The sequence below is a fragment of the Stylophora pistillata genome, chromosome 5 (assembly GCF_964205215.1).
Source record: "Stylophora pistillata chromosome 5, jaStyPist1.2, whole genome shotgun sequence".
NCBI classification, from domain to species: Eukaryota; Metazoa; Cnidaria; class Anthozoa; order Scleractinia; family Pocilloporidae; genus Stylophora; species Stylophora pistillata.
This window is the reverse complement of record NC_142523.1, coordinates 56,741-82,523: the sequence shown is the minus strand read 5'-3', so window position 1 is coordinate 82,523 and position 25,783 is coordinate 56,741. Positions and strand designations below refer to the sequence as shown.

At 38.3% G+C, this 25,783-nt stretch overlaps 2 protein-coding genes across 2 annotated transcripts; one reads left to right on the top strand and one right to left on the bottom strand.

Moving 5' to 3' along the window:
- Positions 1-1,222: 1,222 nt before the first annotated feature.
- Positions 1,223-7,404, top strand: LOC111342389 (G protein-coupled receptor 161-like). Its single transcript, XM_022949497.2, has 2 exons — positions 1,223-1,428; positions 2,557-7,404. Exon 2 carries the CDS (start codon positions 2,720-2,722, stop codon positions 3,749-3,751), a length of 1,032 nt encoding a protein of 343 aa, XP_022805232.1. The 5' UTR covers positions 1,223-1,428; positions 2,557-2,719; the 3' UTR covers positions 3,752-7,404.
- LOC111340736 (helicase ARIP4) lies at positions 6,992-25,736 on the bottom strand. Its single transcript, XM_022947981.2, has 19 exons — positions 24,544-25,736; positions 22,702-23,071; positions 19,676-19,873; positions 19,376-19,490; positions 18,561-18,723; positions 17,222-17,286; positions 16,712-16,877; positions 16,113-16,184; positions 15,610-15,972; positions 15,128-15,246; positions 13,941-14,065; positions 13,294-13,393; positions 12,257-12,352; positions 11,554-11,663; positions 11,067-11,140; positions 10,700-10,801; positions 10,354-10,435; positions 9,420-9,495; positions 6,992-9,267 (listed from the first exon to the last, which is right to left on the bottom strand). Exons 1-19 carry the CDS (start codon positions 25,372-25,374, stop codon positions 8,355-8,357), a joined length of 4,140 nt encoding a protein of 1,379 aa, XP_022803716.2. The 5' UTR covers positions 25,375-25,736; the 3' UTR covers positions 6,992-8,354.
- Between the last annotated feature and the right edge of the window lie 47 nt (positions 25,737-25,783).

The following is a 25,783-nucleotide window of genomic DNA, read 5'->3' as shown; positions in this document are numbered from 1 at the left end:
TGTAGTTGGCGTAAAATCACCATAAACTACTTCTTGTGGTTTCAAAGTGTACACTTTTCACCAGCTTAACGCCCTCAAATATTTTGGTTGCTATCTAAGTACACACTCTCCTGTCACCTCTGTTTTGTGCACGAACTTATGAATTACACAGCTCAATGACTTTTTCTCAACTAGAATTTCGCCAAGGGCGAGCGGTAAATTACCACCGCTGTGGGGGGTGAATCTCCGATGTCAGACCTTGCTGTGAAGAAATGGTTTAAGTGCATCGAAAACAGCTTGTAAATATACATAATCACTAGCAACCAATGTTGTTTAAGCTAGGACTTTCAGCAGGAAAAGCTCCCTGTAAATTTTCAAACACGGGTTGATTGCAATAACTCACTGCCTCACAAATGATCGGCAATTGAACACGAAAGATGATCATTGTCATAAGCTATGATTGCTCGCTCTTGAAAAAAAATATAAAGGGAAATGGTATTTTTAATCAAAGAGTTCATCATCATCAGGATGAAAAAATGGCATGGAACTGTCGTACATAACATGCGAGGCCTAAACTCGTTTCGCTATATTTATTGCACCCGTCTACACTTAATTTTTGACTTGCATGATATTTAGATTACAGGACATAACTTTAGTTCTTATGTACCGTAACGGTTGTTTGATGGGAAGACTTTCGATCACTTCCAGAACCAAACTATTACATCTGAGAGCTGAATCGAGATTTTGGCTACCTAAACTCCACCCAAGATAAGAAATAACTTTTTTTCGGATTTCGAATTGCAAATTGACAAAGGAAATGAATTTAAAATGTTTTCTATTTATAGCCCTCTCAAAGAAAATATTTTTCATAACAGGAGCTAAATATTCAACCAAAATAACACCGAAAAAAACTAATAAAATTGGCTCAGGACCACTATTTTTAAGTTGATATTTGGTCATAATCAGTTTACGTTGGTCATGAAATCTATGAAAACTCTCATTATATGTAAATAAAAAATGCTTGGAAACTTTATCAATTACATATGCATAGGCACCAAAATTCCTATTTTGCTCGTATTTTAGAGATCAAAAGTTACATTTCAGAACGCGAAAATTACAATTCTAAGAATCACATTAACTCAGTTCATAAAAATTGCAAAAATTAAAGGTGTCAATATTCAGTTGTTTATTTGACAACTTTCGACAAATATCTTGTCAAAATTTAAGAACAGAGCAGATGGCGTTGCAAACTTCATAGCAGTATTACTTTTTTTGTTCCTAGATACAAAACAAAAATCAGCTGGCCTGACACATAATATATTAAGTGCCAACGAAAGAAAACTCCTCGCAGAGCGTATTTCATTTTGTACTTAAAGTCGAACAGCATACGACGTGCGTATAATTCGTCGCCAGATTACAATCATGTTTCATTCTATCTAGCGACTTCAGGTTAGTATAAATTGCTTTCACTGTGACTTTTTTTAAAACCCATTACTTTTAAAATCGCAAACAGAGCCGTCATCAGACATTTTTAAATGATAAAATGTAGTCTGCTGTTCGTTGCAAAATTACGCGGCGTCAAAATACTTTCTCTTTGAGTTTTAAAATCGAGAAACTCGAATAAATTGAAAGACTATTTGTGAACTGTACATAATAACAAATTGTTGGTTTTTCATGAAGTGGATCAAGTATACAGCGAGTGCAGAAAACGTCTGTTTTTTTTTTTCTTATCTGTCGATGGTACGAAGGGAAATACGTCATACCGTAAAATTATCCCTTTTGATTTTTCGCAAGCAGAGTGGCTTAGTCTGAAAGTCGGAATGTTCCTTGATCAATGTCTCTACAATATGCGTTATTTTTTTCTGATATCGAAACAAAATAAAATGACAAGGGATAACGTTCTCTCTTTAAACCAAAACTCATGAAAGAAAAAAAACAGACAAAAAAGATCTTTTCGATAATTTAGGCCTTTCCGGATAGAAGAAGGTGTTGTTGGGACCGATGATTATAACATCATAAAACCTAATGAACACTGGATGAAACTTAGCCTTTTTTGAAAAAAAAATTCCGTGCACAGCAAACCTATTGCACTGTTTTCTAGAGTAATTCATCATTTCTTCCCTCTCCGGAAATCGAAGTTCCATTCAATAATCTCTCCGTAAACTGTGTTTTGTTTAAATTGGATGTCCACAAGCCTCCTGAGTTATTTGAGATCCCTTTCAAAGCAAATAAATGGCGTCTAGGGTTTATTTGCACGACATGAACGCAAACAGAAAAATTCTATTGCACAAAGTTGAATTCTGAAACTTTGCAAATGTAATTATTAATTCAGATTTTCTTGAAACGAAAAGCATGTTTTTACCACAGTACAACGCCGAGCAGAGAAAAATAGTGACGCGCATGCGCGGACGGTATTCAGCTTTGAGTAAAATGAGCAAACAAATAAAATTATGAGACATAGCTAAAGAAAGTGTTAGCTGAACAGCTCTTCACGCACCGGTTTCATTTTCTAAAGCATATAGGGCACGTTCAAGGTAACACTGGGGCTCAAGCTGTGCTTTTGATTGAATTTTTCAGAGTGTTTGAGAACAACGTAATCAACCTCACCTGCAGATTATGATGGATGTTAGCGTATGACGTAAAAAGCGACAAAATACGGAGGTGAAAACGTGCGAGATAAAGAACATCTAAGAAGGAAAAAAAAATACGAAACATCAAGATACTAGTTGAAGTTGAAAATATGAGTATTGTAGCAGTGGTTTTGCTGTCCATTCTAGATGTGATCGCTACTCTAACCAACACAGCTATTCTATGTCTTGTATTGCCAAGAACATGTATGCGAACTGTCAGTAACCTGTTTCTTGTAGGTCTGTCATTGACACAGTTTTTGATGACGGTCTTGGTTATACCATTCTCGATTGTCACTTTCTCGCAACAGTCATGGAAGTTTGGTGAAGGATTTTGCCAATTTCAGGGATTTTTTACCATTTTTCTTTCCATTTCCTCTGCCACATTTATTTCTGTTATAGCAGTGGACAGATATTTTTCACTGGCTAACCCGATGAGCCATACGGCCAGAGTTACATCGACACATGTCCTATTTACTTCGATATTCAACTGGTTTCGCGCTACGTTCTGGGCAGCTTTTCCCCTCTATGGGATCGATGGACTTAACTACAAATTCGTTCCTTCGATTAATGGTTGCAGAATCCGTTTGGATCTTAAAGGTTCGTATTATATTTACTATTATTTTATCGCCATGGAGAGTTTCCTTCTCCCGTCCCTCACAATGTGTATAATGTATTTCAAGAGCTTTCAAACCGCGCGAAATAGCGCCCGTCAAGTTCGACCAGGGAATATCCAAATCCAAGTTTTACAGAATGGCGAGTTCACCTCTGTAACACGAACAAACAACAGTTTTCAACGTCTGAAAGCGAATTTCACCTTGGCGCTCATCATTGGGTCATTCTTGCTGACAAGAGGTCCGTTGGCGATTTTTAACATCGTTACCAACTTGACTAGTGAAGGATATTTTTCCCCATTTACGGAAACGACTGTGTATTTTATGGTATTTTTAGGTCCTTTACTAGATTCCCTTGTATATGTCTTGCTCAACCGAAAGCTGCGAAAAGAGGCTTTTCTTATTCTGCGTAAGTGTTTCATAAAAAGATCAGATGAAGAAGAACCCAAAGACATTGTTGATTATTTGAGAACGCTTACTGATAATTATGTTTCTACAAGAAATTCATCCACAGAAACTGAGGAACCGTGAAAGATTGATGAAAATGGAATCGGGAAATCCATTTGGTTTCAGTGAACCTGCCATCTCCTGTAAATCTGAAGATTAGCATTAAGCAAAAAACAGCGATAGGAAATCACTAATGCCATTAAAACAAGGGCGAGAAAGAAATTTATATCCTTGGATTACAAACTTTTTTGTTACCTATTTTTTAAAATGTGCTTCAACAAACTACTATAAAATTTATCACATCCCATTCTTATGTTAATATTCCTTCTCGATTTTCTGTTTCAAAAATGTTAAATCTATCTTAATGGAAAAAGATTAAAAGCTTGCCTATTCGTATATGCGGGAAAGCCTCTATATCTCATGCATAATTGTAAAATAGGAAATGTGATAATCCTCGGCTATTATCGAGAAACTGTGTTTATAAATGCGAGAATTACTTCTGGATTCCGTAATGGAATAAAAAATTAACTTGAAATAGACTTTTTTCCAATCAGTGAAAATGTCTTAGCGATTTATAAATAGTCCATAAATTACTTTCTGAAAATTTCCTGAGTACGAATAGTTAGACTGTCATTTTAACGATCAGTTCTTGAATAATATCGCTTAAATCTTACGCTCGTCCTTCATGCGCACATTAATTCATAATTCCGGCTTCTATTTTTCAAACCGGACTCAAACAGCTGGGAATTAATTCTATTTTTTGATGAAATCAATAGCGAATAAATTTACCGACTCTATATGTAAAGCATAGCAATCATCAGTGAAATATTAATTATAAGAGAAAATCAATTTGATTTTTACGTGCTTTTTTGTGTGTACAAATTAATTTGAAGTTTGATTGTATCAGGTCGGTGACAAGTGCAAATCCTGTGAGCGATTTCTTATTCTGCGATCTAGTAAAAGACAAGTATTTACCCTTGTCGCATCTGATGACACGTTCTTGGCATAGAAATTTCAATTTTGTGCAAATGGATCAACTTGTAGTCTATATCTCAGTGGCGATTTCCTGTGAAATATCAGAAAATTCATTTTACTGTCAAAATTCCAAATAAGTTTTCAATTTTTTTTTTGGAACCTAATGTTCTAAGACAGCATCTTCTTTCAATCTGAATTTGACTGATGTAGAGAATTGAATAAAATATGCACAAAATTCTTGCAAACATAATATGAATCGTCTTTGTTCTCAAGAATTGCGACTATAAATTGCGGTTATTTGAAATCAAAGAAGAAAAAAATCAACAACTGAGAAAAAAATCAACAACTGAATGTTCAGTGCCCACTGTCTTTCTGTTTTGAAACAAACAATTGCTGTATCATTGCGAATTAAATTTCTTGCTTGGTTACAATGCGAAACGAGAAAAATTGACTGAAAAATATGGTTCACAGCTGCTAAACAAAGATCGATATGCACCGCATTGAATAAAATAAATTTGCCATTAGAAATGAAGCATCGAGGTGAATTATCCAGTAACATGGCGAACAGAGTGAGCTTGCATTCAAAGTTGATGGATCGAGTGTTTCAGGTTAAGGTTGTAGCGACCTTGTGTTCAAATGCATATTATTTGAATGAAGCAACCTGCCCTAGAAAGGATATAGACACAAAGTTATTCTTCTTTTTTAATTTACCATAACCCTGTATCTTCCCCAGAGGAAAAAAAAAACTGTTTGAAAAATTAAGAGTTTTTTGTAGTCTTTTTAAAAGAGATTTCATGCGAGATGTTAAGCATATCGCTAGCAGTGTCTTAAAACCTGACTCAGCATAAAAAGAAGAAAAAATAAAAAAACCAAAATGTCAGAAAGCGGCCAATCAGCGTTGAGTTTGAATGCTAGTAGCTCTCTTCCAACCAATAAGGATTCCGGAAACAATTGAGGGCATGATTTTGTTCTGTTTTAGTTTAGTCTTGTTTTTCAAGTATCGTGTAATCCTGAAATAAAAACGAGAATACAGCTGCAGACCTTTCACCTTCGTGATATGTTGTATTACATTAGACAAATCATAGCTTTCGAATCGAATAATTGCTTTCATATACTCAGATCTTTTCGTGACGTTAAGCATAAAGACGAAAATATGAAGGAAAAAAGAATGTTAAAAGGAAAAAAATTTCCAGAGCAGGTAACTTGAATTAAATTAGATGGATCTATTTAGTTTTTTGCCGCCTTTGATCTTCTGATCATAAAGTTTTACTAATGCAAGTCCTTTTTTATCTTTTATGAGTATTTATTTACTTTCATGAGTGAGCCTTTTAAACACGACGAAAAAGCAGAGTGAAATGGAGAACTTGTTGTTAATTTCTTTTGTCAGGAAATTGTTGTTGAAAGCGATCCCTCACTCCTGTGGCAATCAGATAACACGAATGCTTTAAAAATAACTTCTATTCACTTGTTTCTTTGTATATTTGCGACCTTGGCTTTTCAAATTTACATCTTGCTGTCACCTTGATTCTATTTTAGGGACCTAACGAAAACCCTGACGTTAAAAGCATAAATCCTTAAAAATAGCATCCAATGAACAGAACAAAGGCTTAACACGTGCATAGCAAAATTGTGATGGGAATTGCAATTACCAGTGTGTGAAAAGTGGACATCGACGACTACATATTCATATCCAGTTTTGGAATTAATCCATAGCTATTCACAGGCAGCGACAGAAATTTCAAACAGTGACACATTATTAGGTAAATGAATCTAAAAAGAATTGCAAGATTTTTGAATTCCTTTTTCAGTCATCGTCATTTTCGATGCTGCGTTCGTAATTGTGTTTGGTTCTTTATAATATGCTGTGAAAATGAACACTGAATGTATTGTGCCGGTCATAATTATAGGCCCAATGTGTACAATGTGTTCAATTTTCCAGGAGCAAAGTCAAAACAAAGGTACGACTCGTACGCGTGGACAAGCACTGATAAAGCAGCGCGATAGAACTGATTCTCGCTTCCTTGAGAATACTTGATCAGCTCCGTCGCCATTCGTTTACGGCTCGGACCCTACTCCGGGCCAAGACTTGCCCTCCCCCGGGCCAAGACACGCCCTCCCCCGGGCCAAGACTTGCCCTCCCCGGCCCAAGGCTCGCCCTCCCCCGGGCCAGGTTCGCCTCCCCCTAATGTCAGCCTTCCGGCAGACGATAAAAAGACACTAGCTTCAATGCTCGTTAACTTCGTAAGCTTTGAAAGTTCCTGTTATAAAATTGCTTCAGTGAAACCCTTCCATCGAAAAAGCACATTTAGAGGTGTTCTCTCGCAGTAATCAGAACGATTGTAGAACTCATTCCAAGTAAAAGAATACGCTTTTATTTCAAATATCGCACAACTCCCAGTTAAAATAATGTACAACTATATATAAATCGAAAGGTTTGGCTAAACTTTCAACTTTTTGTAGCAAATCTATAGTATGATACTTAAAACAAGTCGTTCGTCATGTATTAAACACTGAAGCGGCGTAAATAATATTGTATTCTCAACATGTTCATGAGTTTTTTTTTTCCCTACGTACAATTTGGGGAAAAAGGCAAACAACTGTATGCCCTAACGTAAATTTGTCGTTTACACAATGTGAGCAGAGGTCTTTCGCTGCACTAGAGTTACTTATATCGTAGTTAAATAATAAAAAAATAACTAACCCTTTGATCATTGTTAAATAAATCGCATCAATAACATTTGCATTAAATGAATTTTTCAAAACCTTTCTCGATACCTTTATTTGAAAAGAGCAGATTATTACTTTAGCAAATCACATTTGGTAGTTGTGATAATAAGACTGATTTTGAAAACGACATCCTTCCTATTGATTTCCCATCTAACCCGTTAGTTTAGTATTGACTTATCTGCTAGTGGGGACTAGGTTAGGGGCATTTGACAAGTTTGGCGTATTGAGGGCTCAGTTCTGCGGAAAATTAAGGTCAGACCCAGTTTTTAAAAGAGCAAGTAACACTCTCCATTGGATAAATCGCTAACCAGCCGATAAGTGTCAGCGAAACCTACTGCGCTATCCAACGGATTGAGATTTCTCCAATGGATAGAGAGGTAACCACACTTCAAATAGCCAGACCAGTGCCAAAAATCCAAGGTTAATTATTGAGTCACTAATAATGTTGATGATGTTATTAATAATAATAATAATAATAATAATTATTATAATAAATTTAAAGCGAAAAATAATTTTGAAAATGTAGTTCATGCTCTTTCTCTCTACAATTTGGTTACAACCTCCAAGTAGTCGATCGATTCCTGAAGCGCACCAGTGCCGAGTCTATCCCATAGCCAAGAAAGTCACGTGTCTACCAAGTGAGCCTCGATTGTCACGTGCCTTTTCACTTTCACGTATAGCACGATTTAAAGTTCTGTGTACGCTACAATACTGCCAAAAGATAACCCCTATTTCTAGTTTCAATTAGGACTACCTCATGTCATGCATCGAAAAAAGAAATTCAGTCAATGCGATTTCTCACCGAACTGTTCTCCCCACCTCTTCTTTTGTCAAGTTTCTCAGTTTCTTCCAGCGGGATAAACTGTTGCGTGGTTCTTTCAATTTCAGAGGCCTGCTAGGACAAGGCACTGCATTTTTCTGCCGTAGATCTTTCTGAATGTTGTTTCAAAGTGCTTATATTTTTGTGGTACCACGGAAAGGGTGGTTACGGAGAGACTGCATCTGTCTCTTGTGAAGCTGAATTTGCGAGCTCATCCGAAGCTCCTGAGACGTCTACTACCAAGGGTCGGGTGGGAGATAAGGACACACCCGTTGTCTCTTGCTGGCTTGACAAATCAAGTTGATCAGACCCCAAAGATACCTCTACTATAATTGGCGGAGAAGACGATTGTAATTCGGTCTGTTCCTGACTAGGAGTGTTTACAACGGCCTTTTTCACTTTCATATTCTTTTGAGTAGCATCTGCGTTTTTTGACGGCGTGCTGTCATCCGCATTGGACTCAGACGAGTTAACGTCAATGTCTAAAGCTTCGGAGTTTGCTTTGCATTGAGCGGTGGAAGACTGGGAACGATGCTCCTTTGGGGACTGGGAATCGTGAGTGTTAGACACGTGGGAACTTTGAGCGCTTAATTCCTGGGCCCCTTGAGAAGTTCCTTGATTTAATAACACGTTAATGAACGCAGGGGAAACACTGGGAAATGCATGTTGCGCCATCCTGACCAAATCCACGTTTGATTGTGATTGGTGAGCCTGTGCCCGAAGGTGTACCATCGTCTCTTGCTCGGGATGCGTAGGCGAAGGCAGTTCGTCCAAGTCGATCATGACAACATCTTCTTTACACGCACTGGCTTCTTGGTTCCTGAGCTGGTTACCTTGTGATTGAGTGGGCGAGGCTGTTAATTGAACGCCATGATGTGGTGAAGTAGCAAATTGCGATGATGGTACAGGAACACCAGCACGTATGAAGGAAGCCAGCGGGAGATGAAAGCCTAACGAAGGGGGGAGCTGAGGGGGATGATGATGATGATGATGCGTGCAGTTAGGACCGGTAGTCTGAGGTAGCGCAGGAACTGATCCAACAGGATGAACTGGTTTTGGAACGTAGGGTTGGTTATTCCTGAAAAAGATTTGTTTTCTAAGGCTAGCATTAAAACAGCATAATCTTCCTTTTCACAGCCCCTTGACCTAGTCCTAATCATCGTCGTTATTACAGCTACCGTTATTACAGCTACATTTGCGCAAAATCTGGAATAAGCCTGTCTTCCATACCTGTTATAAACCGGTTGAATAACACCAGGATAATGCTTTTGTCCCTGCATAGCTAGTCTCTTCTCAATTTCGTACCCTGCGAAAAAAAAAAAAAAAACAGCTTTCGTCGATTCTGCGGCATGAACTCTTAGACAAATTTTTGATTTTTTAAATTTTCAATCAAAACAAAGCGTTGTTTTGCTTCCCTGCCACTGTGCTATATTTTCTTGGCTTTCTGAGAAAGCAAGTAAACATTTCGTCAAAAAATATCTTCTTTTCTCTACATAGGCCGAATGAGAAAACCAACTAGAGTCAATGAGCATATCCCTTTACGGCTCATAGGTAAATTCTTCCTTGCGCTCACGTCAGGTTACATCGTATTTCTGCATTGGAAGCAATTAAACATTTTCTACTATTTGGTACAGACACCATGTTTATCCGCGCGAGGCACAAACTGCAAGTTGTCCCACACTCACGGAAAGATACACATTTCCATTTGAATTTTCTCCTACACTTGCACTGCCAAAGGTTGCATATCTCGTGAATTGACAGAGTTTAAAAGTTTACCCCCCCCCTCAAAAAAAAAGGTTTCGTATTTCCGCAAGAAGAGAGGTTAGATATTTTACCACGCTTAGTAAAGTGTTGAAGGGGGGGAGGGGTAGGGTTGGAAGATTTTCGTTGCGTCACGATAAAAGTTAAGTGATCCCCCTATTAGGCTTTGTGATCTTCTTATGACGCACCCCACCTCTTACTGACAATTAACTGGCAGTCAGTCCCCCCTTTATACTCTATGGCGACGATCGACCCCCCCCCCTCCCTCCGTTCCTCCCAAAAACCATGTGATCTCCCCTAAATTCCTCCCCCCAGCCTCCTATGCAGTAGATAAAGACTAGTCTTCACTCCCCTTACTTTAGTTCTGGATCATAAATAAAACAGAGAACAAAAATTTAAAAACCTCTTTTGGCTTCCCGCTTCTCTGCCTTGGTCAACTTCATTTCCTTTCTATCCACAAGAAGCGAGTCGTGCTTAAAAGGCACCTGCAAACCAACCAAGACGAGTGAAATATACTTCTACAAGAACTCGACAAAGTCAAAATAGTCCGATTTTAGACGCTTGTGTCAGATTTGGAACACTATTGTGGAGGAATTCTTTTAGCTCTTAGAATTTCAAAAACTCCAAGCCATCTTAGGCAGTAATGAGAGGTTGTGTTGGAGGTAAATGTGACCGCTGCTGGCCTGTTAACGTATACAATAGCTGCGTAGAAGGGGGAAGAGGAAACGACAGAATATCACTCGACTGACCTTGGAGATCCAAGAATTGCACTGTCGACACAATCTTACCAACACGGGATCACTAAACTGGTCAGCGGCTGCTGATAAGTCAGCCGCTGGAGAAGCAGCTTCCTTTAAATACAAAAAGACAATCAACCAATCAGTAGCGAGTTCCAGATTTCCCCAATTAGTCGCGCGGTCAATTGGTTTCGGATCAAAGTGAGAGAGTGTCGTGCGGGGGTGGAGTGAGGTGGGATAGGTGTTTTTTTCCCCCCATTTTTGAGGGGTTACCCCGAGAGTGAAATGAAAAGAGGAACATAGCGAACTGAAACTCAAAAAGCGAAGCTTGTGTTCAAACTCTTTACGTCTACAATACATTCTTAAAGCTACAGCTTACCCTTTCACAAATCAACTTCATTATTTCTTGTTTTGTGAAATTTGCTTCCGGATTGAGTTCGTCGACAATTCGATCTGAAAAGCAGAACAAAAATCTTTAGTGATTTGATCCTAGTTCAATTTGCAACGCTCCCTTAGTAAGAAGCAGCTATGATTTGATGTAACAGTTCTTTAATTCTGACTAAAAAACCTGTGAGCCTCCTCTCCTACATCTTCAATGGTACATCAGAGAACCCAGTCTTCGCACAGTAGAGAGTAGGAGGTTACCAGTGTTTTTGTCATGTCTTTTTTCTGTGTTATTGCATATTGGGATAGAACACGGAGAAATTGGCTGATAAAGTTACCCCAAGGTAGAATGAGTTTTTATGCCACTTCAAAGGATAAAAAGTGGCTCTCAAGTTACAAAGCTTTAATATCGCAGGACCAGTCAAGGATAAAACGTGGCGCCTTCAAGAACACTTCTGTTGCCATCAGTGTAAATTACTTACTTGCCATGCCTTGCTTCGATATTTGTCGATCATAAATCTTCTTTTCCATCGTTCCCGTACTGATCAGACGGTAAATATGAACCGGCTTCAGCTGTCCATAGCGATAAACCCTGTAAAAAGATAATACAAAATTTGGGTTTAACTGATAATCACGAGGCCACTTTAATTTGTCCCGTTCGCAACACGAGGTTTGCAGCTAAGTTGGTAGAGGCACCTGAGCGATCTCTGAGAGGTTCAAGTTGTAGCCAAGTGAAAGCATGTACCCTTTAACCATGCCTCACTTTTTGCAGCTGCATTCATTACAGTTTAGACCGCATCTTGATAGATCGATTGTCGTCAAACCAAAACCCAAATGATCAAATCAGCCAATCAGAATACAGGACTACGTCACAAGAAACCAATGAGGAAGCCAATGAGATCTCAGAGTAAAAACAAGCAAACGGTTTGAAGCGCGGGAAAACACGGGTGACCAGGTCGTGATTAGTATTAGTCTTGAATTTGATTGGTTCAGAAGATGGCACGAGTTTTCTGGACCAATCAGTAAGCAAAGTGAAACAAAGCCAAGGTAATCGAAAAGTACTTCCCACACTCAATTGTGAATTGCTTTGACTGCGAAGATCAGTTTTCACAGACGATCCGTTTCAAATATTACAAATGAAAGGATGGTTATCGGCTGGGGAACTATAAGATGGTCTTTTCGTACCTACACACAGCTTGCACATCATGACATGGATTCCAGGAAGCATCAAACACAACCACACGGCTTGCACCAACAAGATTGATACCAAGACATCCCGCTCTGGTAAAAGGACAGGAGGAAATAAGAAAACTGCGGTGTAAGTGCCGTTCGTTGAGGCTGAATTTAAAAATTATAGTTTTAACCGAAAAAATGGGATTAGCTTTCGCTTTTAAACTTTTATTGAAAAGTGGTAATCTATCCTACCAGACTTGCAGCTAGTTTCCAGGTTTACTCAAAACCATCAAAATACTAAAGTTTTTTTAAATTTTCATGTCGTCAATGGACACTGTCTAAAGAAGGCCTCTAGAGAAAATTTTTTTCCTCTTGTGGCTCCGTGTGTCATGAAAGTTAAGGAAATGTAAACTCTTCTAAGTAAGAACAGTGATTTGATTGTCAACAAGACGTTGAAAATTATTAATAATATCGCTTCATATGATGCACGATCCTCGCAGTAGAGAGCGCTATTTATGCAATAGCGAAAATAAATAATAAATAATAAATAATATCGCTTCATATGATGCACGATCCTCGCAGTAGAGAGCGCTATTTATGCAATAGCGAAAATAAATAATAACTAATAAATAATAAATAATAAATAATATCGCTTCATATGATGCACGATCCTCGCAGTAGAGAGTGCTATTTATGCAATAGCGAAAATCAGACCTGAAAAAAAGAGGTCAGTGGTTCGAATCCCGTACAGGCCTGATTTTTTTCAGGTCTGATTTTCGCTTTTGCATAAATAGCACTCTCTACTGCGAGGATCGTGCATCATACGTATTTAATACCGCAGTTCAAAATATATGAACTTCATATATACATTGTACCCAAATATCGCTTCAGTAAATCCAAAATCTGTGGGAACAGAATGCACGTTGATGATTGGTTGATCTTGACAAATAGCACGAGTCTTTTGAAGCCGTCAAGAGTGAAGAAAACGCTTACTCTCGATTACTTTGACCCTTGACTGAGAATTAATCTCGTATAGAACTATCACAGACCTTGTTGACAACATAAACAGCAAGACATCAGTGTTATCTGGAGCATTAAAACGATTGATCAGCCTCTCTCTCTCTTGTGCTGAGGTGTTGCCATCCAGTCCTACCAAATACAAACACATCATTGTCACCATTAACCTTCTGTTCATGCGCACGCGTATTAACCCACGGACAAAGGAAAAAAAGGGCGAGGTACCGAGGCTAAAATAGAAGGAAATGTCATCCAGCTCCATAGCGCAGCTGGTAGTGGCGCCTAACTAATATCTGGTAATCTATGGTCCCATGAACTAGGATTTTTTACTTTTCACTACAAAACAAATAGAAAAAACAAATCGTAAATTGAAGCTCCCCCTTAGGGGCTTTTCAGCCACAATGTAGGCTAACTAAGTGCTCAAAAATCCCCACTGGCAGGAGGCAGACCAGTGAGCTATGTACAGAGCGCAGCCGAGGAGTTGAACTCGGGGCAACCGAGAATGAATCCAGTGAGTGGCAGGGTGGAGAACTTGAACCACGGACGCTGGATTTCAAGTCCAGCGCCCTAACCACTCGGCCACGCCGCCTCCAATAGAAGTGCAGAACACATTAAAAAACCACAAAACATACCCATGGCTACTGTAGTTTAAAATGGCAATTAACGTAAAGGAACTTACGATAATAACTCTTGTTCTTAGCCCATCTGGCAGACTTTCCAGGATCAGCGACCCGACCAGGAAAAAAAGGCACATCACGCTTGGAAAGGAATTCCTCAATCACACTCAAGGTGGACAAGCTTTGACTGGAAGACAATAGAAATGAAAATAAAATGTTGACATAGATGAAAAAAAATCCCTTTCATTATTCCTCAACATTGAACTTCTTGTAAAAACACACTGCTGGGGATGAAAAGAATGAAAAGTCACCTAATCCTAGGACCCCTAGAATCCAATTTCTCCATACCATATTGAATATCATCCTTTAATTGCATAAGAAGGCCACAAGAATAAAGGAAATGATCATCAACTAGTAAGGCTCTTGATTGTTAAACATATTCTCCTTATCAACATCTTAGGGAATCTATGGAGATCAGTATGGAGAATATGCATACTGATGTTAGGGTGTGAAAGGCCAACACTGCTCTGATAAATAATGGTAATTCAGCTGAGTGGAGTGCAGTTTGGGCTGAAATCATACGCGTGATTTCAAAATCGAACGAGCGTGCAGCGCGAGCTTGATTTGAAATCACAAGTATGATTTCAGACCAAAATTGCACGACATGAGGTTCAATTACCACTTTGTTACATCCATTTTGAAATCGCCCAAATACAGGACTTGGTCAATTCAAATATTTTACTGATGCAGTACTGAGCCGGTTTTTCAACGAAAAGCGGAACCGGAAACGTTTTAACATCTTATTTTGTATGTAAAACAAAGACTTTGACGTCATGTGTCAAAAACTCAGTCAAGTGTAAAATGATGCGATTTAGAGCAAAAATGGTGCGATTTGGGAAGAAATCGCACCAATTAGAGCCAATCAGATTACAGGGACCACCAGTGATTTCAAAATGGATGCAATAAATGACTGATATGTAACTGCCTGCAATATATTTTCAACACATCAACCAAAGTGATGACAAGGAACATCTGATTCTTGTATCTTTCCCAGTTTAACAAGTGCTCTCTACCTCAGTCACCCGTGGAGTTTTAAAAAAAATTAATAAAATCTTTCTTTACTCAACAAATGAGTCCAAAATTTACCATTCTTTGCTATGCACTTAATAAAACACTGAAGAATAGCAGTGCTCTTATGGAAAAGCTAACTATTTGTTCTTTTTAATTATCAGCTAGCAATGAACCTTACCTAAATATAAGGATTTTTTCTCCCAGTTTTAAGCTTTCCTCTATAATCTCCATCAACACAACAAGTTTGCCACCATTCTTCATCACTCCAACCTGGTAGTCCTTGAACAGAGTCTTGGCCTAAACATCAATGACAATCCCAAGATTGAACTGTAAATTCTCATACAGACCTCACTAAATTTGTATGAATTAAGTAATGTATCATGCCTACACAGATATTCTCCCCAATAGTCCATCATGTTTATAATTCCTATATCAGCCTGCGCAGGTCATGTTGATATCAACAGACACACAAACATTTTCTTTGGTTGGTTAACAAGACAAAAATTTCCCCTCAACCATTTCATTTCCAAGATCTCATAAGTAATTCTCCTTCTTCTCTGTCAGACATTTCTTATGAAGTTAGTTTGGAGAATTTGGTATTCAATCAACTAATATTCCCTTCAGTTCATATAATCAATTCCTATAAGTAAGTCAACTCACCCATGTCATATCTCCAACGAGAACACAACTGCGATCAATCTGTGCAGCTACTGTTTGAATAACTGACACAGAAGTGTCCTGCGCACTGTGGCTTGATTGAGTTGTCATAGTTACTGCCTGTCCTGATTGCGAGTTAGGTTGAGAAGAAACAGAGACAGGAATAGTATTAACTGTCTGGGAAGTTGCTGATGATGGAAAATAAGGAGATACAGTTGATCCTGAAGAATAATTTTGTAAGACTCCAGTGTTACTTGAATTTGCACTTGTTTCTTGGTTCAGTGTAGATGTGGTAGCAGGCATTAAGTTTGAAGGAGAATATCTCTTTGAACTCTGTGATGATCCATTTGAGTCTTCAAGAATTGTCTGAGAGAAAAAAATTATTTCAATGTGTAAGTAAACAAAATTTATAATAAATCCTAGCTTACCCTAAAAATTTGGTCAGTCAGTAACTTTTAGTATGGACCTGAAACTCAGTTAGTAAGAGGTATTTATTCTATTCATACCAAAGGAGACTCAGTCCTGCCAGCATCCTTCATATCCAATGAGTGGTAAAATATATCAGGATGGTTCCAAATCTACCAAAATACAACCAAAGTAATTTGTATTACAAAATACATGTAGGTCATCTTATTAATATGATAAGTAGGATCTGGAGGAAAAAAAAAAATCCAAATTTTACATTTTACATTTTTAAGTTCAGAAAGCAACCATGTGGACAATCAGTGGATAATCTTTGGTTCTCACCACATTTTGACGTTGTCTGTCATCTATCACTAAACAGACGTATGGGGACATGGAGTCTCCTTGATAAATATGAATACCTACAACTGCAGTTGAATCTCTCCACAACAGCCACCTTGAGGACAGAAGAAAGTAGCTGTTGTGGAGAAGTAGGGGTTGAAGAGAGGTTTAAATAAATGTATGGAAAACCCACCAGGACCAAAAAAGTGACTGTTGTGGAGAAGTGTGGTTGAAGAGAGGTTTAAATAAATGTATGGAAAACCTGCCAGGACCAAAAAAGTGACTGTTGTGGAGAGGTGACCATTGTAGAGAGGTGGCTGGAGGTTTGACTGTATATACTTTAGATTGAGTATCTTTGTACCTTGGTGCATGTGTGGAAACCTTTGATTGGGTTGATGTATCCAACAGAACGTAACAGACGGTCAACAAATGTGTTGTACAATTCTTTTTGGATAGCTGACATATTAACCAAAATTATGTGCTCTTCTTTGACAGGGAGGCATCTTGTAAGAACTGCTTGACTCCGCCTAAACAAAAGTAACAGAAAGAATTGTATAAATAATTATGCTTATCTTAAATAAACACTTCACTCTGCCTAAACAAAAATAACAGCATATTAAATGCCCAGATCTTCGAAAATGATGCCTCCTAAGCTTGGGCAAAACCAGTTAAATCAATGACCTCTCTCCAAACTGATGAAAAGAAGGCACCTGGAACTGCGTGTACTTTTAGTATTGCTTTACACTACTGATATATTTCCTTATTTTGGTCTTGGGTTTGCTGCTAATTAACTTCTGAAAGTAAGTAAATTGAAAGAAGGTTGAAAGGAAATATTTTTCCCACAAACACAATTTTATTGGAACAATCTTACCTTTGCACAAATCCTTCTAACAGACTGTGAAGTACATGGGCCCTGTACCTCATAATCTTAACATCCTAGATAAGAAAAAAAAGGCATGTTAGAACCTGTACCTCTGTAGACTTTAAGGTCATACTCCACATAACTGTCATGCATTGCAACATTTTAATCAAAAGCAGAAACACTGTCTTCATGGTGGTTTTGTATATAAATCTGTTTTTACCATTCACGGAAAGTGAATACTGCATCTCATTAGAACATGCCTTTTGAATAAAGCAATAATATGCAGAGTACATTACATACAGATTGATAAAAAGTTGACAAGGTTTGTATTCTTTCAATCTGGTTGAGCAAATGGGCACTTACCCCACCTCTAACCCAACCAAAATCAATTGATAACAAGTTAGGGTTAACATGATGATGATGATGCAGGGGTGGATCCAGGAAGTTTTGATTGGGGGGGGTCCAAACTCTGGTTCAGAAAGGACTGTTAGACTCTTGAGGCAAATTACTTCTTCCCAACACCCCCACACCCCTCCCACCAGTCGTGGTTGCACGTTATAATTCCTTGGCCGCTGACCGTTTGCTTGGATTCATTAATTAAAAAAATCAGCCAGTTAAAAAGTGATATACGATCCTGTCGATGTAAGAATTTCAGTCTCAAAGTTGTAAGCGTCAGGCCTGATAGCGGGGTCTGGACCCCTGGACCCTCCCCCTGGATCCGCCAATGTGATGATGAAACTTTATTTGTGTCTGTTAGAGATCTAGCTCCTGACTAGCAAGGTGCTAATTGGTGACGCAGTATAGTTATACAATAAACATTATCTTAAAATGTACTAATCAATACACTAATTATATGGTAACTTAAGCTATAATAAAACATTATACAATAAAAATTATCTTAAAATGTACTAATTAATACACTAATTATACAGTAACATAAGCTATAATAAAACATATTCGAATTAAAGTGTCAAAGATGAGTTCAAACGTTACAAAGCATATCTTGTAACGTACTAATTAATACACCAATTATACAGTACGTGGCTTAAGCTTTAATAAAACATATTCAAATAAAAGTGTCAACTGCTGCAAAGAATACATGTGCATTGCTCGTTAATTAGATTATTTAGATCTATTCATCTAATCTTATTCTCAAAAACTTCGAATGTGTCTGATCTTCTAATGGGTTAGGGGAGGGTTAGGGGAGGGTTAGGGGAGGGTTAGGCACACAGTTAATCAGATACCATCATTGTTCCTTCAAGCAAACAAAATTTGTTGCTTTCCACGGCCAAACATTAAAAAGTTTATTCATGATAATGTGATGATGAACCCTGTGTTTACTACTTACAGATGGAGTGCTGTCAGAACATTGCCCATTCAGTATAGGTCTCTCAAACATGTTACAAAACTCCTGTTTGGTTCCCAGAAAGTTGGGTCTTACAAAGTCTACCATGCACCAGTATTCCTGAAGGTTGTTTTGTAGCGGATAGCCTGTTAAAACAACACGGCGCCTAACAAAAAAAGATTAATCTTAAATAAAATCAGGAACAATCATGGATTAGAAAGGTGTGTTTAATCTCTAGTAAAATTTGTAATTATTGTAAAAATTACTTGAGGGGTGCCTAAAGACAGTGGCAAATATTAGTTGCAAAGATGAACAAAGCAGTAAGGTTTGTAAAAGCTCAACATCTTGGTAATTGCCTTGATACAAATTAGAATAACAGGAAATTATCACAAACAGCTCTTGATTCTCCTTGTCAGGACATTGCAAATTGAATAAAGGACAGTATAGAGAATATGCATACTGATGTTAATACCTGGTATAGAGAATAATGTGGAGGCGTGGTGGCCTCATGGTTAGTGCGCTCGACTCCGGATCGAGTGGTCCGGGTTCGAGCTCCGGCTGGGACATTGTGTTGTGTTCTTAGGCAAGACACTTTACTCTCACAGTGCCTCTCTTCACCCAGGTGTATAAATGGGTACCGGCAATTTAATGCTGGGGGTAACCATGCGATGGACTGGCATCCCATCTAGGGGGGAGTAGAAATACTCCTAGGCGCTTCATGCTACAGAAACTGGAGTAAAGCACCGGCCTAATGGGCCACTAGGCTCGTAAACAGATTTTACCTTTTTAATAGAGAATATGCATACTGATGTTAATACCTGGTATGGATCTTCTTTAGTGCCTGTGAAGTATTTGCCTGCTCGTTCTTGATTCTGTGGCCTTCATCACAAATGACCAAGTCAGCACCAGGTTTACACAATGCTCTCTGTACACCTGTGAATTAACAAGCAAAATGTTGATTGTATAACACCCTGTTTCCTAATGTCTTTAGAAGCTCAGTAAAGAATGCATAAATACAATTGTGTCAAGAGATTTCTTCACTCTTCTTCATATGCCACAATGTTGATATTTTGAAAACCAAAAAGAAACCTGCATAATAGCAGTTAAAAAGAACTCACCAATTAGTAGTTCCATGTGTTTTTCCTCTTCATCAAGATCAATAACTTCTGGTTCACCATTCATTTTGTCAAGAGTTGGTGATTTCTTTTTTTTGGTTAGCATACTCTTTGCACTTGACATGGAGGGCGTCACAGTTGACAGAAGTCGATACAACTCATATCCCATCAGAAGTACTCCACCATGATGGTTCCACTCACCTTAATATTTGAAGCACAAAGAAACATTCCACTTATTAACCCTTTATGTCCTAATAACAGATGAGTATGCATACTCTCCACAATTTCCTAGGATGCTAACAAGGAGAATTTGTTTAACAGTCTAGTGCTTGATCATTTGGTGATCATTTCCTTTATTCTCCTGACCTTAATGTGTGATTCAGGGGTGATATTGTAAGGAGAAATTAGATGCTGGTCACCCTTAGAGGCCAAAGGGTTGATGGCCTGCACAAAAAAAGGAACTCGTACTGTCAGTGAAACAAATTGTTCACTGAGTGACTTTTAACTTAAATGAGTGACCAAGGCCTTCCTGGCCTTCTGATAGAGTGTGATATTAAAAAAAACGTGTAAATTGTGTGATTTTTGTCAGCAAATTGTGTGATAAAAATCGGTGATCATGCAATTTTTCATGCAAATTGTGTGATTTTTTTCTCAGGCCTTTCCGAAGGTAAATCCTGTTGAAATGACATGTAAATAAGGGATTTTTTGAGATAAAGTGGTAATTTATAATGGTAATTGAACTGAGTGGAGTGCAATTTGGGCTGAAATCGTACATGTGATTTCAAAATCGAACGAGCGCTGCGCGCTTTCCGTTTCCGGTCGCGTGCTTTCCATTTCCAGTTGCACTTATTATAAATTTAAAAACCGGCTCACTACTGCATCAGTAAAATATTTGAATTGACCAAGTCCTGTATTTGGGTGATTTCAAAATGGATGTAATAAAGTGGTAATTGAACCTTGTGTCGTGCAATTTTTCGATTTGAAATCACAAGTATGAAATTTGAGGTTGATTGTGTGAAATTGCACTAGTTATCGCATTCTATCAGAAGCCATGTTTTTTTTAATATCAAACAGACAAGTGATGAGATTAAAGAAAAATACAAACTGGAGAATTATTTGCTGATCCAGTACCAAATTCTCCAAGCTAACATCATAAGAATTGCAAGCCAGCCAGTGAAGAGAATCACTAATGAGATCTTGGAAGTAAATGGGTTAAAAACATCAGGTTTAGAAATGCACATTTGCAAATTATCATTTGAACTCAGAGGATTTTTGGTAAAAATCTAATAATCTCAAACAGTTGGCTTTGTGAATATGGTAGGCCAATTGTTTCAAAATCATGACACGAGATATGTGCGGTTTTTCCCCACGTATACTTGCAATCATTCCTGCTACACGATATATGTGCGTTTTTTGCCATGTATACTTGTGTTTTATTCCGAAGTGTATGACCATTTTCTTACAAACACACATATATATATGCGCACAAAAAAAAGCCCATATAATTTATATGCCTTACAAACAACGTGTGTATATGGGGTTATAGTAGGTCGTCATATAAAAAGCATTGAATTATACCGTTAGCAATAAACCTACTTCATGTACAGTAGCTGCAATGAAAAGTGCAGCAAGATTTTTTGTTGAACAATTTAAATAAACTATGAGCCTTAAAAAACCGTCAATCCCCCCCATGGATCACAAACCTCCAATGGATGAGGCAATGCAGTCCATCAATGTGCCAAAGAGAATTGGGTCCTCTGACACAATAGACACGCCTTCCGATGGTGTTAAACCATCTCAAAGACTGACCAACAGGATCAATTCGAACCAAACTTGATCTAACACGCTGATGTTGGACAAAACCATTTGTGTCCCAGCATCATGCTACTTCCCGAATTTGGAAAACCTCTCCTTATCTCTCTAATTAATTAATCTAACTCCACATCTGAAATGGTTGTTGTAGAATGATTAGAGAATGACTCAAGATTCTGAACTCTATGCCAAAGAGTGTTTCTAGAAACCATTAACATTCCCGTTATTTGAGGCCACGTAAATCACATTGTATTGCAGAGATACTGCAACTGAGGTAAAGAAATTTCATATTGAGGTCAGCTGGCTCCTCCACTTCCAGGACAAACTGTTGGGAATCCTCGGATAGGGTAAATAGACGTGCACAATGTAGCTACAATTGCTAGCAACTCTCACCTGCCTAATAAGGTCCGTAGCTGTAATACCAGGCTTTCAAGAACCTGAATTCTCTCAGTATTTCCTGCTTCACCTCAATCCAAGGAATCGAGCAATCAAAGAACTGAATCGATTGTAACCTGGAGTCGTACAATTAACTTTTCTGCCATGTTTTGGTCAGCATTTGGAAAGTAACATTCACAGTCTCTCAACAGACAGTCCACGGATTCCAACAAATCTGTTGTTGGGGAACTAACAACCACCACTACCGCGAAGGCAATGAGTAAGAACCAACCCTTGATTGAAATTAAGACGACCGTGGCGGCCATGCCTGGCCATGGCAAACTGAAGTTACTTTTCGGCTCTATCGTACATGAAGTAGGTTTATTGCTAATGGTACAATTCGATGCCTTTTATAATAATTATGGCTTACTATAACCCCATATACAAATGTTTGTTCATAAGGCATATATATGAGCTTTTTTGTGTGCATATATCTGCGTGTTTGAAAGCAAATAGTCATATAATTGGGAATGAAACACAAGTATATGTGGCAAAAAAACCCATATATCGTGTCATGATTTTGAAACAAATGGCCAACCATATGTGAATAGCTTCAAATATAAGAGGTTTCATTAACAATAATTATCAAGCTTCTTTTATCAATTCAGGGATGCCTGCATCCTGTATTCTTGAAAAAAAAAAAACCTGAATTTTAAGAGATTAAAACCTAACATCCTCAAGATACCACTTGAGATGTTCTGCTGCTCAGCTTCAGAATAACAATAGTAACAATAGTAACAATAGTAACAAGTAAGAAACCTGCTTATTTGAGGTTCACATACCTATAACCTTGGCCCTGGCCATTGTAGTCTTGTGATTGTCCCCCAACAAGTACACCTCAAACTCTCTATAATGAACTGCACTAGAATCAGAAGTCTCCACAAAAGTTCCATTGCTATCTGAAATAAGTCCAGGTTTAGGTGGCAACCACATGTTAAACTCTGCTTGCCAGTTTTGTATTGTGTTAATTGGCACAACACAGAGCACTTTCTTGGCTTTGGTATATCTCAAGAATATGTCAATAAAACTAACTACTTGAAGAGTTTTACCAAGACCCATTGAATGAGCTAAAATGCAACCAAAACCTGTGCTCACTTCAAAGCGTTTTAGTGTCTCGACAAGGTTGTCATAAAGGAACCTGATTCCCCCAATCTGCGAGCAAGAAAGATAAAATAAAAAACCAATTATTAACCATTTACATCCTCGCATTAGTATGCATATTCTCCCTTACTAACCTCCCGGTTAGCTCAACTGCCTCTCGGTTAGCTCAACTACCTCTCGGTTAGCTCAACTGCCTCTCGGTTAGCTCAATTGGTTAGAACGCTGGATTGTGTTGTGTGAGAGGTCAAGGGTTCGAGCCCCGGCCAGACCAATGCTCGTGGTCTTAAAATAAGTGAGGAGAATTTGCTACCTTTCTAACAAGAAATGGATAGATATCCTAGTCTTCTCGGATAGGGACGAATAAACCGTAGGCCCCTTATCCTGCAGGGGTAGGGGTAGGAGACGCTAGTTTCCCATGTACAAGATTACTGTGTGGTGGATGTCCTCCCCTGGGTGGGATGGGTGGGTGTTGCTCGGCAGTAAAAAGCCCCTATGGGGAGTGGTCAATTAACCTTTGTATGTATGTATATACGTAAAGCTTAATCTTTAATCCTTATATAAGGTCCCAGACCGGACCAACACTCAGGGTCTTAAAATAAGTGAGGAGAATGTGCTACCTTTTGATTATATCAAGAAATGGATAGACATTATAGTCTTCTTGGATAAGGACGAAAAACTGTAGGCCCTGTCTGCTGCATCTTCTCTTTACTGGTTAGCAGGGGACGTTAAAGAAACCACACACTTATCACAAAGAGTAGGGAACATAGCTCCCGCTGTTGTGGTCTGGCCTGTTTACCGACACTGGAGGCATCTTTTAAATTAGTCTTCACAAAAAAATTGTAAATGGCTGCAAGCAGTCTGTTGAGTCCCCCGCAAAACATTTTAATGTGCATTTGATCATATATTAATGTTAATCTGTGCAATATAAATATTAAATTATTATTATTATACTATTACATATCAGTTAGTGATTATTTCCTTTATTCTTATGATCTTAATGAAGGATTCAGCAATATTACTGTAAAGAGAAATTATATATTATATTGAGATTACTTGAAATTATATCGAGGGCCTCACTGAAAACCAGTATTGTGAGCTGGGCTCACTCTTTAAATATTTTTTATAAATATAAATAAATAAATATATCAGGTAGGTTAGCTCATCTGCTCATATACAGACCTCGCCTTTTTACCTTGAAAACCAAAGAGGTTTGCTTAATTCAAGACTCAGCAGTAAAACTTGTTTGAGGGTAAATACAATACAAAACTCAATGCTTTGACTCCTAGAAGTGATATACATGTAACCTTTCCTTGCAATTCTACCGAGTTTCCTTGTAAATAGGTTTTGAGAAAAAAGAAGCTTGTCATTTAGATGACTATATTCCATAAAGGACCTAATTCTCATATCTAATTTACAATGAAAAGTATGGAGGTAAGTAGGGAGAATTACTAATCAAATCTTGAGTGGGTTAAGCATTGCCACATTTTGCAAGCTTTATTAGGCATACAAGCTGGAGACCCTACCTGATGTGCTTTAATAACTCTGGCAATCTGTGGGGCAAGAAAAATGTCTTCTTCATTGGCAGGATGACTGACATTAACAAGCACTCGTCCTTGAAGATCAGGTTTGTTGAGATTGTCCTCTACATGCAACCCACTGTTTTCATAGTCAACATCCTCCCGTTTACAAGTAGTGACATCACCTTTGTCATCATCATCATTGTTATCACTGCCATCATCAACCTCTGAGTCTGAACTAATAATCTCAATAAGGTCTCCATTAACATTCTCTGCTGCTTGCTTTAAATGACAACAGCTAACAGCTGAAGTGGAAGATCTGGAATCTTCTTCCTCATCACTATCAATAACAATCACATGTGGTTCAAACTCTTTCTTCTCTCTGACGTCAACAGCTACTGGGGTGGAGGGCCTCGACGAACCACTTGGTGATCCAGAGATTAGATTTTCACCAATTTTAGAACATGGAAGTGTACTTGTGGAAGCTGCTGCTAAGCTTCTTTGAAGCTCAAGTCTCCGCAACCGTTCACGTTCCTCTTTTTGGGCCGAAATTGTAACCTCTGTCAGTTCATCTTCACGCAAAATTCGCCGAATCCGCTTTCGTTTGCTTGGATCTATTTGCTTTCTTTTTCTTTTGGTTTTCACTTCTTCGTTATTTTTTGTGGAATTCACTGTCTCTTCAGCATCCAACTCTTCTTCGTCTCCTTCGAGATCGTCTTCGAAACCAAGTAAACTATCGTCTTCACTGTCGTTGCCACCAGTTGACAATCTACCTGAGACAGAGCCGTTGTCTTCGGCATCACTATGCACCTGAACTTCTGCCTCATTACCCTCCATTAGAATTTGACACAAGTTTAGGATGGTGGATGACAGATTTGGCTGTAAGATGTGTCCGTAAATCGAAGAAGAACAAACATCAACGTAGCAAGAACTTAAACACACGCTTAAACTTCACTTGAATTTTCTTGTACAAGTCGCTCAATTAGGATTTGTGAGCATTAGAACCGGAGAAGCACAAATCTCAAAAGACATCTCTAAACATCCCTAATTAACCAAGCGAAGATTCTTTCAAGGAAGCTACCTTGTCTTACTTACAAGGTTTATAAATATGATAAAAGTGAAATATCCCTTTTCTCTTCTCGTCCGCGAGAAATCCGCCATGTTTGTATGAACACAATGAGAATTGGCAGCCAGGCCTCGCTAACAGCCTGCAGGATTTCTTAAGGGCCGGGTGGGTGTCGGTCGT